General features: G+C 44.1%; 1 protein-coding gene across 1 annotated transcript in view; it reads right to left on the reverse strand.

Annotated features, from left to right (window-relative positions):
• Positions 1 to 1,616: 1,616 nt before the first annotated feature.
• The window catches only part of LOC138784157 (C-type lectin domain family 4 member G-like), a 42,570-nt gene continuing 29,759 nt past the window's right edge, over positions 1,617 to 14,427 (reverse strand). The window contains exons 8-11 of the mRNA XM_069959671.1: positions 5,624 to 5,674; positions 4,164 to 4,327; positions 2,947 to 3,056; positions 1,617 to 2,242 (exon numbers count right to left, since the gene is read on the reverse strand). Of these exons, the coding sequence (XP_069815772.1) occupies positions 2,113 to 2,242; positions 2,947 to 3,056; positions 4,164 to 4,327; positions 5,624 to 5,674 (455 nt within the window). The 3' untranslated portion in view covers positions 1,617 to 2,112. The remainder of the gene's footprint in view (positions 2,243 to 2,946; positions 3,057 to 4,163; positions 4,328 to 5,623; positions 5,675 to 14,427) is intronic.

Here is a 14,427-nt window from a genome sequence, read left to right on the forward strand (position 1 = left end):
TCCCAGAGCTGTGCGGCTGTGGCTGCTGGAGAGGATGATGGCAGGGGGATGCTCAGTGTCCCTCCAGTGCCCTGTGTCCCTCAGTGTCCCCCTGCCATCATCCTCTCCAGTCACTGCTGAACAAACTACAAACAATTAATGATAAAAGAGATCCAGGCCAATGATCAAATGGTCATCAATGGTCAAATAGGAAGGACAAAAACAGACTTTAATTTCATTACATTTTTTTTTATTACTTTTTTTTTTACTACATTTTTTTATCAATCATTATACAAAACAAACAATACAATGATGTTTCTTCTAGTTTATCAAACAAAATACCCCCAGTAAACCGACCTCCCCCTAATGTTACATACTGTAGGCTGAACCATACTGCACAGGTTATCAGTCTATCTATCTATCTATCTATCTATCTACTAATCTATCTATCTATCTATCTATCTATCTATCTATCTATCTATCTATCTATCTATCTATCTATCAGACCTAGGCAATGCTGAGTACTTTGCAGGGACTGTAGCTCCAAGTGTCTGACTCTTGAGGTCTAGAGATGGGAAGATGGTTGCTTCCCACCTGCTTACACTTTGCTAGTTAGAACATGACGACTCCTATTACAAACATGATTTTCTTTCTTAAGGCTGAGAGGGGGTGAACAAAAAAACTGACCTCTCACTTTTTAGGGCGTTCTCCCATGATTAGCTATGGGCTTAAACTGAGAGAAAGCCCTAGAAAGTGGAGGGTAATAAGAGGGTAAATAAAAGATAAGAGCCTCCTGTGTCCTTCTGCTTAGCCCCTTATGTACTGCAGTGTGTAAGTGACCCAATGTCTACTTACATGCTGCAACACAAAAAAGGGTTAACAGGCAAAAGACAAAAAAAACTTTGCTTCCCTGCACTGATAACCTCTGACCTCTGTTCTCACTGTCTGCTGTGTAAAGGTCAGGGGTTATCAGTGCACCAGCAGTAGAGCAAAGATTTCCTTGTCTTCTAAACATTGGGTCACTTAGGGGCCTATTCCACTGAGCGAAAATCCGATTCGGCGATTATCTGTCCGTGGAATAAATACAACGATCATCCGGTGACAACCATCAGTGCTCGTTTACAGTTATTCTTGCACCCCCATCGGCCAGTGGAATAACACCCTTATACACTGGAGTACATGAGGGGTTAAGCAGAAGGTAGTCAGCTCCTGGACCTATTTATCTATCCATAAGAGCTCCTAATGGACCCTTATAGTTAAATATAGTGGACTGACAGAGCAAGCAGCCATTGGCTCTCTGCTCTGCCTGTCAATATTGTGGCTGCAGACAGGACTCTGCCTCTGGCCACAGGAGATTTTATTTTTTGGTCACATCACGGAATGTGTGTGTGTATATATATATATATATATATATATATATATATTATATATATTGCTTTATATGGTGCGTAGGGGAGGGGGGGCTAACAGTTTTTTTGCTATGGGTCCCTGTGAATCCTAGCTACGCCCCTGGCTAGGTGCAATAGTCTGGAAGCAGTAAGAGTAGTTCTACCTCCTGGTTCTGTGTGTGTGTGTGTGTGTGGGGGGGGGGGGGGGGGGGAATCAGAGGGAAGAGTAGAACCAAAGATTAAGCCTGTTACTGTCACCTCTACCCTGTATAGATTTCCAGTGATACTAGAGGGTAATACAAGAACTTTTTCTTTGTGTTCTTATAGAAAGGATATGCACTCTCCAATTGTCACATACAGGGGGAGTCCTTCACTAAAGTGAAAAGTGTCAGATGTTTTGTGCCATATAGAATGTAGAGATTTTGAGTCTCTTCAGTTCTGGTGATTTTCTAATTTTAGAAGGTGTTGTGTTTCTCAGGCTCTGTGTCAAACTTTTAACCAAAAATTGTGAATTTGTATTTGTTCTTACAGCACATTACACTTTGACAATAAATTGGACGAAGACGCCTAGAAGTGTTAAGTGCTGGGTGCCATGTAACGAATATAGCGCTGAATATATATTTTAAATTTTTTTTAACTTAAGAGAACCTGCAGGTAACCTAAAAATGAACTTGTGAACTTAATTTTAATAATGTGAGTGGCTATTAGGCAATGGGCATGGACCAAACCCCCTCCCTTACCAACTTCAAAAACCCTTACATATGCACTTTCGCTCGAGATGACACGGGAGGTCATTCCATAGATTAATGTCTCCTATAACTTCTGCACAGTGTTCATTATTACGGTCATTGTTGGGTTCTCCTTTGTTCCAGGCACTGTAAGAAAAGACAGGTAACCCATTGTTACACAAATAATTTACAGTTACTGGCATTAAAGACCTTGGACTGGTAGGAGACAACTTAGTGGTTGCTTAACCAGTATACTGGCACTATCATCTTATCGGTGGTGCTCAGCTTTGACCTCTTAATAATGATGCCAATTTAAAGGGAATCTGTCATCTCCTGGGCCCTACCTAAGGTGCTGACAATGTGCTGTAGCTGGCAGCCCCCAGTGAGCATGGTGCCTTTCTGGTAATTTTCCGTGCAGCGGATTATGTACAATCTTATGTCATTATGTAATTGTTCCGTGTAATAGAAGGCAACAATCAGCCGACATCAACGTTGCAGTTGTTTGTCTTTCAACATTGTTAAAAGACAAATGATTCATACAGCAACGATCTGCTGCTGTCGCTCCGCGGAATAAAAGCGGCAGCAGACTGCTGCTATATGCTATGGGCTGCTTGGACGATCTAGCGATCACCCGGCCAATCCCCTGGCAGCTCCCCGCAGCCCCCCCAGATTCACCCACTCGCTGCTGCCGCGTGCAATAGCTGCAGCAGCAAGCGGGAAATGAGGAGCAAACAAGCGCTGACAGGGCTCGTTTGCTCCTCATAGTCGCCCTGTGGAATAGGGCCTTTACTGTTTATGCCAAGTCACAGCTGCAACCATATCTCCGCCACTGATTGATAGCATTTTCTTACCTGTATGTCAGCGGGGATCCATCTATCCACACCCATGTGTTAATGTTGTTAGGATTTCGTTTCAGCCCTATCCAGTATCTTCCTTCACTTATCGACGGCCATAAAGAAGTCTGGAAACAAAGCCACAGTGATTTGGGGTTCTTTTACATGGGGTGATTAACGGCAGGCAGAAACCCTTACAGCTTTTAACTGGTCTGTGTAAACTTTTTTTAATCTAAGATTTTCTCTGAAACACCTCAGTCATTCAGAGTTTCATCATGTTGGGGCACTGACTGAGAAGTACCTGTTTTATGCTGCCTGTATGTTACCTTTGATGAACTTCCATTAGCAGCTCAATAATAGATAAGCCGAAAGGACCACAGTATGCCTCTTTACTAGAGATGAGCGAACCTGGAGCATGCTCGAGTCGATCCGAACCCGAACTTTCGGCATTTGATTAGCGGTGGCTGCTGAACTTGGATAAAGCCCTAAGGCTATGTGGAAATCACGGATATAGTCATTGGCTGTATCCATGTTTTCCAGACAACCTTAGAGCTTTATCCAATTTCAGCAGCCCCAGCTAATCAAATGCCGAATGTTCGGGTTCGGATCGACTCGAACCCGAACCCGGTTCGCTCATCTCTACTCTTACACAAATCTGTGGATCTTTCATTGTACTTATACACCAATATGCCACCTAAATTTTTTTTTAATATACTTACAGTATATACTGTACCAATCAACCATAACATAAAAAGAAATCCTGTGCAATAATGTGAAGGTTCCGTTCATCCTACTTAAACAGCTCTGACCTATTAAGGCCTGGACTCTAGAAGACAACTGAATGGGGACTGTGGTAAGTCAGTTACCACTTTAATCTCTTTGTCATGTTCTCTATATCTTTTATTTTCCTGAATTTGTGTTAGTAGTTTGGAACGCTAATTGTGGAGAAAGTGTGTGCACTGTTGCATGGCAACAGCAGGGTCATAGTTCAGCGAGGAAACCAGGAAGTGATCAGATACAGAGATGAGAAAAACAGTACAGTCATGTAAGCTACTTAACTAAAGACAGTACGTTTGTTCTCCTTTACATAGTACATCGTACACGTCCTACACATCTGATTTTACCAACTTTGCTTTATGACACCACCCCTTTAACACATGCCTCAGAGATCGGTGAATTTGGCCGACAATAATGAGGTATGGCCACTTACGATATGTTGGTTTCTCTGGACTTACCATTTCAGACTCGTCTTTAATTACAATGAGGATTCCATTGTGTTTAACACAAAACTCTTTGCTCTCTTCCCATGTTTTCAGATTTGTTGAAAAATAATAACAATCGGATCTAATCTGTTTCCATTCAGGACGACAAGTATTGCGGGTGCCTCCTGACATGTCCACTATGGAAGAGAAGAAGACATGAGACATAACTGGTTATACAGTAAACCAGCTACTGTATGGATATTGTCTAATCTAGGAAAAGGGAACACTTGCACTTGAGTATTTAGGGTGGATGTCTATACCCTGGACAGTGGAGGTACAGTATGAACATCACTGAATTTCTGCTGAGGTTTTCTCATTGTATTAGTATCTAACCGAAAGATACACATGTAGGGCCACCAGTGCAATAAAGGGATTTTCTTGGATTTTAGAATAGCGCAAAACAAGCTTGTAACCTATGCGTTATGCGTTACTGAAATAAAGGAACCTGCATTGCAATTTTTACTGGTCAAATATCATTACCTATATGGACTAATGAACTTGGTGAGCACCCCAGTAAACATCACTTCAATGGAACATTAGCGTGTTTGCTCGTTCTTATACCTGTAGTGCTGATTGCTCTTTTTTGTTTAATTATATTATATTATTATATTATATTTACAATTGTTTTTATTTTAAAAATTATGGACCGTATACTATATTGTCTAAAACTTGTATGGCTTAGGCTATGTTTACAGTATGTAAAAACAACAGCCGTTATTTTTAACCCTTTGAGGACCAGGCCCAAAATGACCCAGTGGACCACGCAAATTTTCCTTTTTGCGTTTTCGTTTTTTCCTCCTCCCCTTCTAAGAGCTCTAGCACTTCCAGTTTTCTATCTACAGGGCCATGTAAGGGCTTGTTTTTTTACAGGATTAGTTGTACTTTGTAATGACGTCTTTCATTCTACCATAACATGTATGATCGAACCCAAAAATTATTATTTATGAAAATATAAATTGGTGAAATCGTAAAAAAGAATGCAATATGGTAACGTTTGGGGGGGGTTCCTGTGTCTACATAAAACACTATACGGCAAAAGCGACATGATACTATTACTCTATAGGTCAGTCCGCGATTGCGGCGTTTAAGGGGTTAATGACACGCTGCAGCGTGTCATTAAGGGTGAGGGCCGGGCTGCTCACTGCAGCTGGCCCCCACCTCCTATGAAGCGCGCTCCGCTCCAGAGCGGGTTTCATAGCTCAGGGCGTACAGGTACGCCCTTGGTCATCTGGACACAGAATTCCGGGGCGTACCTGTACACCCTAGGTCGTCTAGCGGTTAAAAAGAACGGTCAGTGTTGTGCAAACAACATTGTGTTTACATAGTGTGAACATAGCCTTACAATGCAGAGGGAGGGCTTTAGCCATCTTTTGCTCCCTGAACAACCCCTTTAAGATCTCAAGTTCTAGGGACGTTAACTTTCTATCTCTTACCCAAGGTTTTGTTAATAGCTTTGATATTCTGGATAAATAGTTTCACATCATCTGTAATAAAGGAGAATTGTGTATAGTCATCAGAGAAATAGAAATGAAAGAACATCTTTAAGCTATGTTCACACTATGTATGTGTGTGGCTGTATTTTTTATGCGGCTGGAAATGTGCGGCTGAAACTACGGCCGTGGGAAAAAATAGAATGCGGCTGAAAACATACGGTCATTTACTTGGAAATCTGGTTCAACTAAAAATAACAAATAAAATCTTAAGAAAGTGATGCAAACACCTCTGGATGCATCTGGGAAAGCAGGGAACACAGTTTACATGAATCGCTATTACCGGGGTTTGCGATCCTCTGCAGTATGCCGATGTCTCTCATGGTTAATATATTGAATTAATAAAACACATTTTCTTTGTAATAAAGTCTCTTTCATTGTTCAATAATTTAATTTAAACGATTCCATCATTTTGCAATTAAATATACTGTTAAAATAAATATATATATAAATAAATGTATATGTATATATATATTTATTTTTTGACAGTATATTTAATTGCACTATAATGGATTCGTTTAAATTAAATTATTGAACAACGAAACTGATTTTATTACAACGAAAATGTGTTTTATTAATTAAATATTAATTAGTACAGGAAGCTCTATAAGCCGTTAATTCATATGCCGGCAATAGAGCTTTCTGTACTAATCATCACTTTACTGTAATTAAAACATCAAATGTTTCTTCTAATTATGTTATGACAATAGCATTATTAGAAGAAACATTTAGAATTATATGTGCGCTCAGCTGATTGGCTGAGCGCACATATAATTAGTGGGTCCGCAGCACAGTGACTTCATTGTGCTGCGGACCAGCGAAGAGGACACATCGGGGTGAGTATAGAGCTCTCCCCACCCCCTCCCCTGCACTGCACCCCTCCCAGCAAGGAAGGGGGGTCACTTAACCCCTTCCTTGCTGGGATGGGTGCAGTCTGACATCAGTCTGGCCCCAAAGGGGTTAAGGGGGATGCAATACATCCTCCCTTAACCCCTTGGGGGCCAGACTGTAAGCAGCGATCTGTAAAGATGCTGCATACTGTAAGGTGCACAACACCGCTCACAATGATGGGTGTTGTGCTCCTGTTTGTGTGTTTTTTGTGTTTCTCCCTTTTTGTTTTTCAGATATCGGTATCCTGTGGATTACGTCAGATTCCGTGGACTACGTCGATGACCAGCGGTTGTTTTTTTTGTTTTTTTTAATAAAATGGTCAATGAGGGGTGTGGGGGTGTTTTTATTTAAATAAAAAAATTTTTAACTTGTGTCTTGTCTTTATTTCTTTACTTTATAGACTTAGTAGTGGAAGCTGTCTAATAGACGGAATCCATTACTAAGTCGGGGCCTAGTGTTAGCGGTATAAAATGGCGAACACTAACCCCCCATTATTACTCCAGTACCCAATGCCACCAGGGGTACTGGGAAGAGCCGGGTGCCAGTGGTCCCGAAGCGTCAAAATTGGCGCTCCTGGACCGGGCGGCAGCAGGCTGGTAAGATTTAGGCTGGGGAGGGCCTAAAACAATGGCTCTTCCCACCCTGGTGTTACCAGGATGCTGTCGTTTGGTTTTTAACCCGGCTGGTTATAAAAATAGGGGGGACCCTATGCGTTTTTTTGGGTTTTTTTAAATAAATAATAAAAAAAAAAACGCATAGGGTCCCCCCTATTTTGACGCTCCGGGACCACTGGCACCCGGCTCTTCCCAGTACCCCTGGTGGCATTGGGTACTGGGGTAATAATGGGGGGTTAGTGTTAGCCATTTTATACCGGCTAACACTAGGCCCCGACTTAGTAATGGATTCCGTCTATTAGACGGCTTCCACTACTAAGTCTATAAAGTAAAGAAATAAAGACAAGACACAAGTTCAAAAATTTTTTTATTCAAATAAAAACACCCCCACACCCCTCATTGACCATTTTATTAAAAAAAAAAACAACAAACAACCGCTGGTCATCGACGTAGTCCACGTAATCTGACTTAATCCACAGGATACCGATATCTGAAAAACAAAAAGCGAGAAACACACAAAAAACACACAAACAGGAGCACAACACCCATCATTGTGAGCGGTGTTGTGCTCCTTACAGTATGCAGCATCTTTACAGATCGCTGCTTACAGTCTGGCCCCCAAGGGGTTAAGGGAGAATGTATTGCATCCCCCTTAACCCCTTGGGGGCCGGACTGATGTCAGACTGCAACCATCCCAGCAAGGATGGGGTTAACTGACCCCCCCCTTCCTTACTGGTATGGGTGCAGTGCAGGGGAGGGGGTGGGGAGAGCTCTATGCTCACCCCGATGTGTCCTCTTCGCTGGTCCGCAGCACAATGAAGTCACTGTGCTGCGGACCCGCTAATTATATGTACGCTCAGCCGAACAGCCAATCAGCTGAGCACACATATAATTCTAAATGTTTCTTCTAATAATGCTATTGTGATAACATAATTAGAAGAAACATTTGATGTTTTAATTAAAGTAAAGTGATGATTAGTACAGAAAGCTCTATTGCCGGCAATATGAATTAACGGCTTACTGGAGCTTCCTGTACTAATTAATATTTAATTAATAAAACACATTTTCATTGTAATAAAATCAGTTTCGTTGTTCAATAATTTAATTTAAACGAATCCATTATTGTGCAATTAAATATACTGTCAAAAAATAAATATATATATAAATATACATTTATTTATATCTATATTTATTTTAACAGTATATTTAATTGCAAAATGATGGATTCGTTTAAATTTAATTATTGAACAATGAAAGGGACTTTATTACAACGAAAATGTGTTTTATTAATTCAATATATTAACCATGAGAGGCATCGGCATCGGCATTACTGCAGAGGATCGCAAACCCCGGTAATAGCAATTCATGTAAACTGTTTCCCTGCTTTCCCAGATGCATCCAGAGGTGTTTGTGTCACTTTCTTAAGATTTTATTTGTTATTTTTAGTTGAACCAGATTTCCAAGTAAATGACCGTATGTTTTCAGCCGCATGTCTATTTTTTCCCACGGCCGTAATTTCAGCCGCACATTTCCAGCCACATAAAAAATACAGCCGCACACATACATAGACCACAGAGCAGCACAGCACAGCCTGAACACAAACCAATTAGTAGGATCTCTAAAACCTTAACCTAGGGGTTACACATTACATGAGAAAACCAAAATTTGGAATATTACAGATTTTTTACCTCACATATAATTTCTTTTTTATTTCACTGTATATTTGCCCCTTATTAAAGGTGTTGGCCACCTTATAGTAAAATAGTTCAGTGTATAGTATTAGTAAGTGTACTCACTGTATATACTGACAGCAGCTCCCTGTGTATCTCATAGAGTCTTCCCTCCTTCAGGCTGTGCTGAGAAAACCAAAATTAACCCCCTGTTGGCAATAATAGCACAATAAACTTATTTATATCATTAATCAAAAAAGTTTATTTGTTCCCTGATTCCCAAAATATCCCCTAAAATCAACACATACACAATAGACATTTAAAAACAAGGCGGAGGGGCACCATATCACTAAAATCACATAAGTATCAATTCATGTAGCAATGAGGGCTATGCTCATATCCTAATAAATAAATGACCTATGCTGTGTCCAAAAAAAACTATTAGGCTATGTTCACACTACGTATGAGACCGGCCATTCCTTGACCCCGGCCGGGTCACGGAACGGCCGGTCTCTGGCCGGGTCATCTCGGCCAGTACTTAAGTACCAGCCGGGTGATCTTTCCGGCCGCCTAGCTCTGATGCGGGCGCATCAGCGCTCGCCCGCATCAGAGCCTCCCATAGCCCACAGTGAAGCCAGCGTCCGGAGCCGCTCACTTCACTGTGTGAACTGACAGGTCTTTCTGCTGCCGGAATTCACTGAATTCCGGCCACAGAAAACTGACCTGTCAATTTTTTTCCGGCGCCGCACAGGATCCCAGCTGGAGCGTATACGATGTGTGTACGCTCCGGCCGGGATCCAATTGACAATAAGACTATGTTCCACACCGCAAAACTATGGCCGTAGTTTTGCGGAGAGAACTACAGACGTAGTTTTACGTTGTGTGAACATAGCCTTAAAGTGCATATAATATAATAAATAATTTATACACAATTCATCCCAAATTTACAATCAAAGGCTGCATTGCCTACACAATGGTGCTCAATGGACACACACACAGCACAATAGCGCCCATATGCTAACAAACCAACCCCTCCACCTCACCCCCCAACACGTTTCGCTAAGTCTTTCTTAAGGAGTGGTGAGGCGATAGGGGCATAGACCGGTTTAAATGGGGGGCATCCATTTGCACTCACGTTGTGCCAGTTTTTTTCGCAAGATCAACACCTTTGGATCCCATGTGAATATAATCTATTCCTCGAACCTGTAGTTCTTTCCACCTCCCATTGTGGTTTACACGGAAATGCAGAGCTATTGGCTTCAGTTGTCGAATGACAAAGGGAGTGTCCATGGCTGCCTTTATGTCACGGATATGTTCTTGTATCCTGACTCCCTAGTAGTCAGTCCTATATAAATCATATCACAAGAACATAAAAATAACGCCGCTGGTCCTGCAATCAATATGATGAACAATACGGTATTAACGTTCTTTGAATGAATCCCAAAATCAATCCATCTTCACCATTAGTGGACAAATGGAGCATCTTCCACATGCAAACGTGATTGAAAAATAAATTTTGAATTTGGTGGTATATAATGGCTCTGTACAAGTTCATCCCTTAAAGATCGACTGCATCTGGGCATGATCAATGGTTGGGGAGATAGGATTCTCTTCAAGTCAGTGTCCTGTGATAACAAAGACCAATATTTCCAAAATACCTGTGTCATTTCAGTCCAACTCATATGATAACCTGTGATGAGTCGAATGGAATTATCATCACTCCTTTTCGGGCGTGAAGTCAGAAGATCCCTGCGTCAGGCCGATCTGACTCTAATGATCCCGGCATCAATGTCACCAGGTCAATACCCACAATGATGGAATCTGCACTCCATGTCCTTGGCTTGTGTTTCAAATTCCTCATCCAGATCGCATATTCTACGCGCCCGTAGAAACTGGCCTGATGGTATCGCCTTAAGTATGTGTCGTGGAGGGGGGGCGTGACCGGAAGTCCATGGGTGCAGTCGCATAGAAGGGAGCTCCGCTTCACACTGCCTAGAACAGCGGTTTTCTTGCTCCTAAACGGGACCGAACTGACCCATGAAGGGGAAAAAGCACTCCCAGAAGGCTTCCACCCGAACAACTCTGCAATTACGCTCCGCTCCGGGCACACTGGACACCTACCTCCGCAGCACGAGGCAGACCGCGGAATCCAAAATGGCGCTGGCGCCGGAACGGCGTGTACGCCGAGCCTCAGACCCAGGGTCCCCTCCTCTGGACTCCTCACAGTTCCCCCCGCTGAGGTCTGAAGCTGTCGGGAGCCCTCCGAGCCTGCCTGCTCGAACCCCTGAGGCACCTGGGAGGGATGCGGATGCCCGGCCGGAAGGGGACTGCAGTGAGGTGCCTGCGCCGCCATTACAGACCGCAGTGAGTCGGGGTGCCCCCCATACCCCTGAGGGTGCGGATCGCCCCTCCGGTAGCCAGACACCAAGTGTGGGGACAGTGCATAGCCTCCCCCCTAAGCCACAACGCGCCCTCTCTCAGCCACGTGCACCTGCACGGGTCCAGCCTGTAGCTCAGCCCACAATACAGTTACAGCAGCATGAGGATGCCAAGCGCCCAGGCACCCAGGCATCTGCTGACAGAAATGAATGGTGGTCTTCCCAATCCTCCACCTCTGACAGGGAGGAATTCCCCACACTAGCAGACGATAACTGGGCCCATTTTCTCCAGCACATGCCCTCCAAAGAGGATTTTCGCTCCTTAATCACAGAGGTTAGGGCATGTAAGACTGAAATCACAGCGGTCAGACAAGACCTTCATGCTATATCACAGAGAATTGACTCTCTAGAGGAGGACCATGACGATACCCGGCGATATATTATAGACCTGCAAACCACAGTTTCCTCACAACATGTGGCCTTATGTGAATACCAGCGCCACCTAGAAGATCTGGACAATCGTGGGCGCAGGCACAATATCAGGGTCAGGGGCCTTCCAGAAACAGTGCGTGATAATGACCTTCGGCATACCCTTGAGGAAATCTTCAACCAGATCCTGGGCACCCCACGTGACCATAAAATCCAATTGGATAGGGTTCATAGGGCACTTAGACCCAAAGACTCCTCTCCGCTGCCCAGAGATGTGATCTGCTGTGTTACCGATTACCTAACCAAAGACGCCATCATGATGAAAGTTAGAGACCTGAGAGAACTGGAATTTGATGGGGCCTTGTTGCAACTATTGCCGGACCTGTCGTGGGTCACCCTGCAAAAGAGGAGACGCCTCCGCCCCCTGCTTCAGACTTTGCGTGATTCTAATATACCCTACCGGTGGGGCTTCCCTTTCAGCCTGACAGCTAGAAGGAACGGGCGCTCGGCTACCCTGAAGGCTGCGGATGACTTAGCCGACTTCTGCGGCATATTGGATATCCCTCTCCCTAAACTCCAGAACTGGGAACTCCTACCTCCTCCTCCGCCGCCACCACCGGTGTGGACCCCAGTGACACAGCGCACAAAGAGGGGCCCCTGTACATCTGGACCGACCGGATCTCCTTGATTCTCCTCATCTAGTTGACCCACGAATAACTAGATAATGTCCCTTCTACATTATACCGCTATCTATGTCTGTGAAATGTTATTCTTAGGCAGTGTGTGTGAGCGACTCTCCCTTGTACTGTGAGCTCTTCTTTTCCCCACCTGAATGACCTCAGGATTTTCTTCCTCTTCCATTTGCTCTTTTCTTCTATTTAGTTTATCTATCTTTCCGAACCGACCCCCTTGGATTCTGCTAGGGTTAATGCCATTTCCCCCGAGTTGTGGGTGGGGCAGTTGTAGGGATTGTAGATTTGTCATTACTCCCTACACCTGGCAGACACTAGGGAAGTACTGGATGCTTCTCTGGTATTTGTTTGCTGATTTCTGTCTTGAGTTTTTGGTTTATTGTTTGTATGTTTACGTAATGTCTTGTCTCTCCCATATGTCTGTTTTTGTTTTCTGTTCCCTTGTGTTTCAAGTTGTGGTCTCTAACGGTTTCTTATTGGATTCTAGGAAGTGCACATTGACTGCCTCGTTCTTCCGGACGCCTAGCCTCTCGGGACTGCTCACCCATTTGAACAGGGGCTCGCTGGGACCCCGTCGTGATGACATACACGCCCCACGAGATGGGGCACAGGTATCATGCTCAGTAGCTCTCTCCCTAACCTCTCGTCATGGTGCGCCTGATCACCATTAATGTAAAAGGTCTCAATTCGGACCTCAAGAGGCGACTGCTCTTGAGAGAACTATTGCATCTGAAAACAGACATAGCCTTTGTCCAGGAGACGCACCATGACGAGACTTGTTCCTTTAAATTTGCTTTTCACAAATTTCCTACGGTATATACGGCTCCAAAAGATAAGAAGAGGGCAGGGGTAGCGATTCTGATAGGTCGTACTTGTCCGCTACAGGTTGACCGCACTGAGGTGGACCCGCAAGGACGATATATCATCCTCCAAGGTTCTATATTAGGCAATCCTATTGTACTTTGCAATCTCTATGCCCCGAATACGGCACAAATTGGGTTTCTGGAACGGGTGATAGCTAAAGTTGTTCGGTTAACTCCAGCGCTGTTGTTAATAGGGGGAGACTTTAATGTGCCACCTTCGGAGATTTGGGATAGACACGCCTCTCCACCCACCACACCCCCCAGACATACAATGCAATTGTCCGCTGCTTTCCGCAGGTTGATCAGGCGTCATCAGCTTTATGACCTTTGGAGAGTTCACTGTCCCACCTCTAGGGCCCACACCTTCTATTCCCACCCGCACCGTGTCCATACCCGGATTGACTTATTTCTAGGTAACACTCCTGGACTTCGGTCTATGACACACATGGACATCCTCCCCATTACCTGGTCTGATCACGCACCTGTCTCCTTGGATGTAACACTGTCATCGCAACCCCGTAGGGTATGCCACTGGAGGCTCAATGAGTCGCTTTTAAAGCATCTTCCTCATAAGGAATCTCTGGCTACAGGTTTGCGTGATTACTTCCAGCTTAATGATGGGAGCGTGTCTAAGCCTTCTATGTTGTGGACAGCGCACAAAGCGGTATTTAGGGGACACTGTATTTCCCTTTCCTCACACCTTAAGAAGGATAGGGAACACAAAGTCACTACACTCACAGGGCAACTAAAACTTAAAGAAACACTCCTGCTTCAGCACCCTACTATATCTCTACTCCGAGAGGTGGTAGCCATTCGTAACCAACTAAAGGATTTAGCAGAGGGGACAGCGAGCCGTCTGTTGTATTATACCAGACACACCTATTACGATAAAGCAAATAAAACACACTCACTATTGGCCTCCCAGTTGAGGGAGACCACTCTCCAATCCTCTCCTTTCGTCATGAAAGATAATAGTGGTCATTTGCATTATGATCCCAGTCGCGTGGCTGCCATCCTCGCGGAGTACTACTCCTCCCTATACTCTCTCCCTAACACCCTCCCAGTGGACCCTCCCACTCGCTCCAGACTCCTCCAGCAATACCTAGAAACATGCCACTTGCCAACCCTTCCGTCAGCGGATGTAGCGGCACTGAATGAACCCATCACCTCAGAAGAAATTGGCAGAGGTGCTTAAACACCTTCCAAATGG

This window comes from Dendropsophus ebraccatus, chromosome 1 (assembly GCF_027789765.1).
Source record: "Dendropsophus ebraccatus isolate aDenEbr1 chromosome 1, aDenEbr1.pat, whole genome shotgun sequence".
Lineage (NCBI taxonomy): Eukaryota > Metazoa > Chordata > Amphibia > Anura > Hylidae > Dendropsophus > Dendropsophus ebraccatus.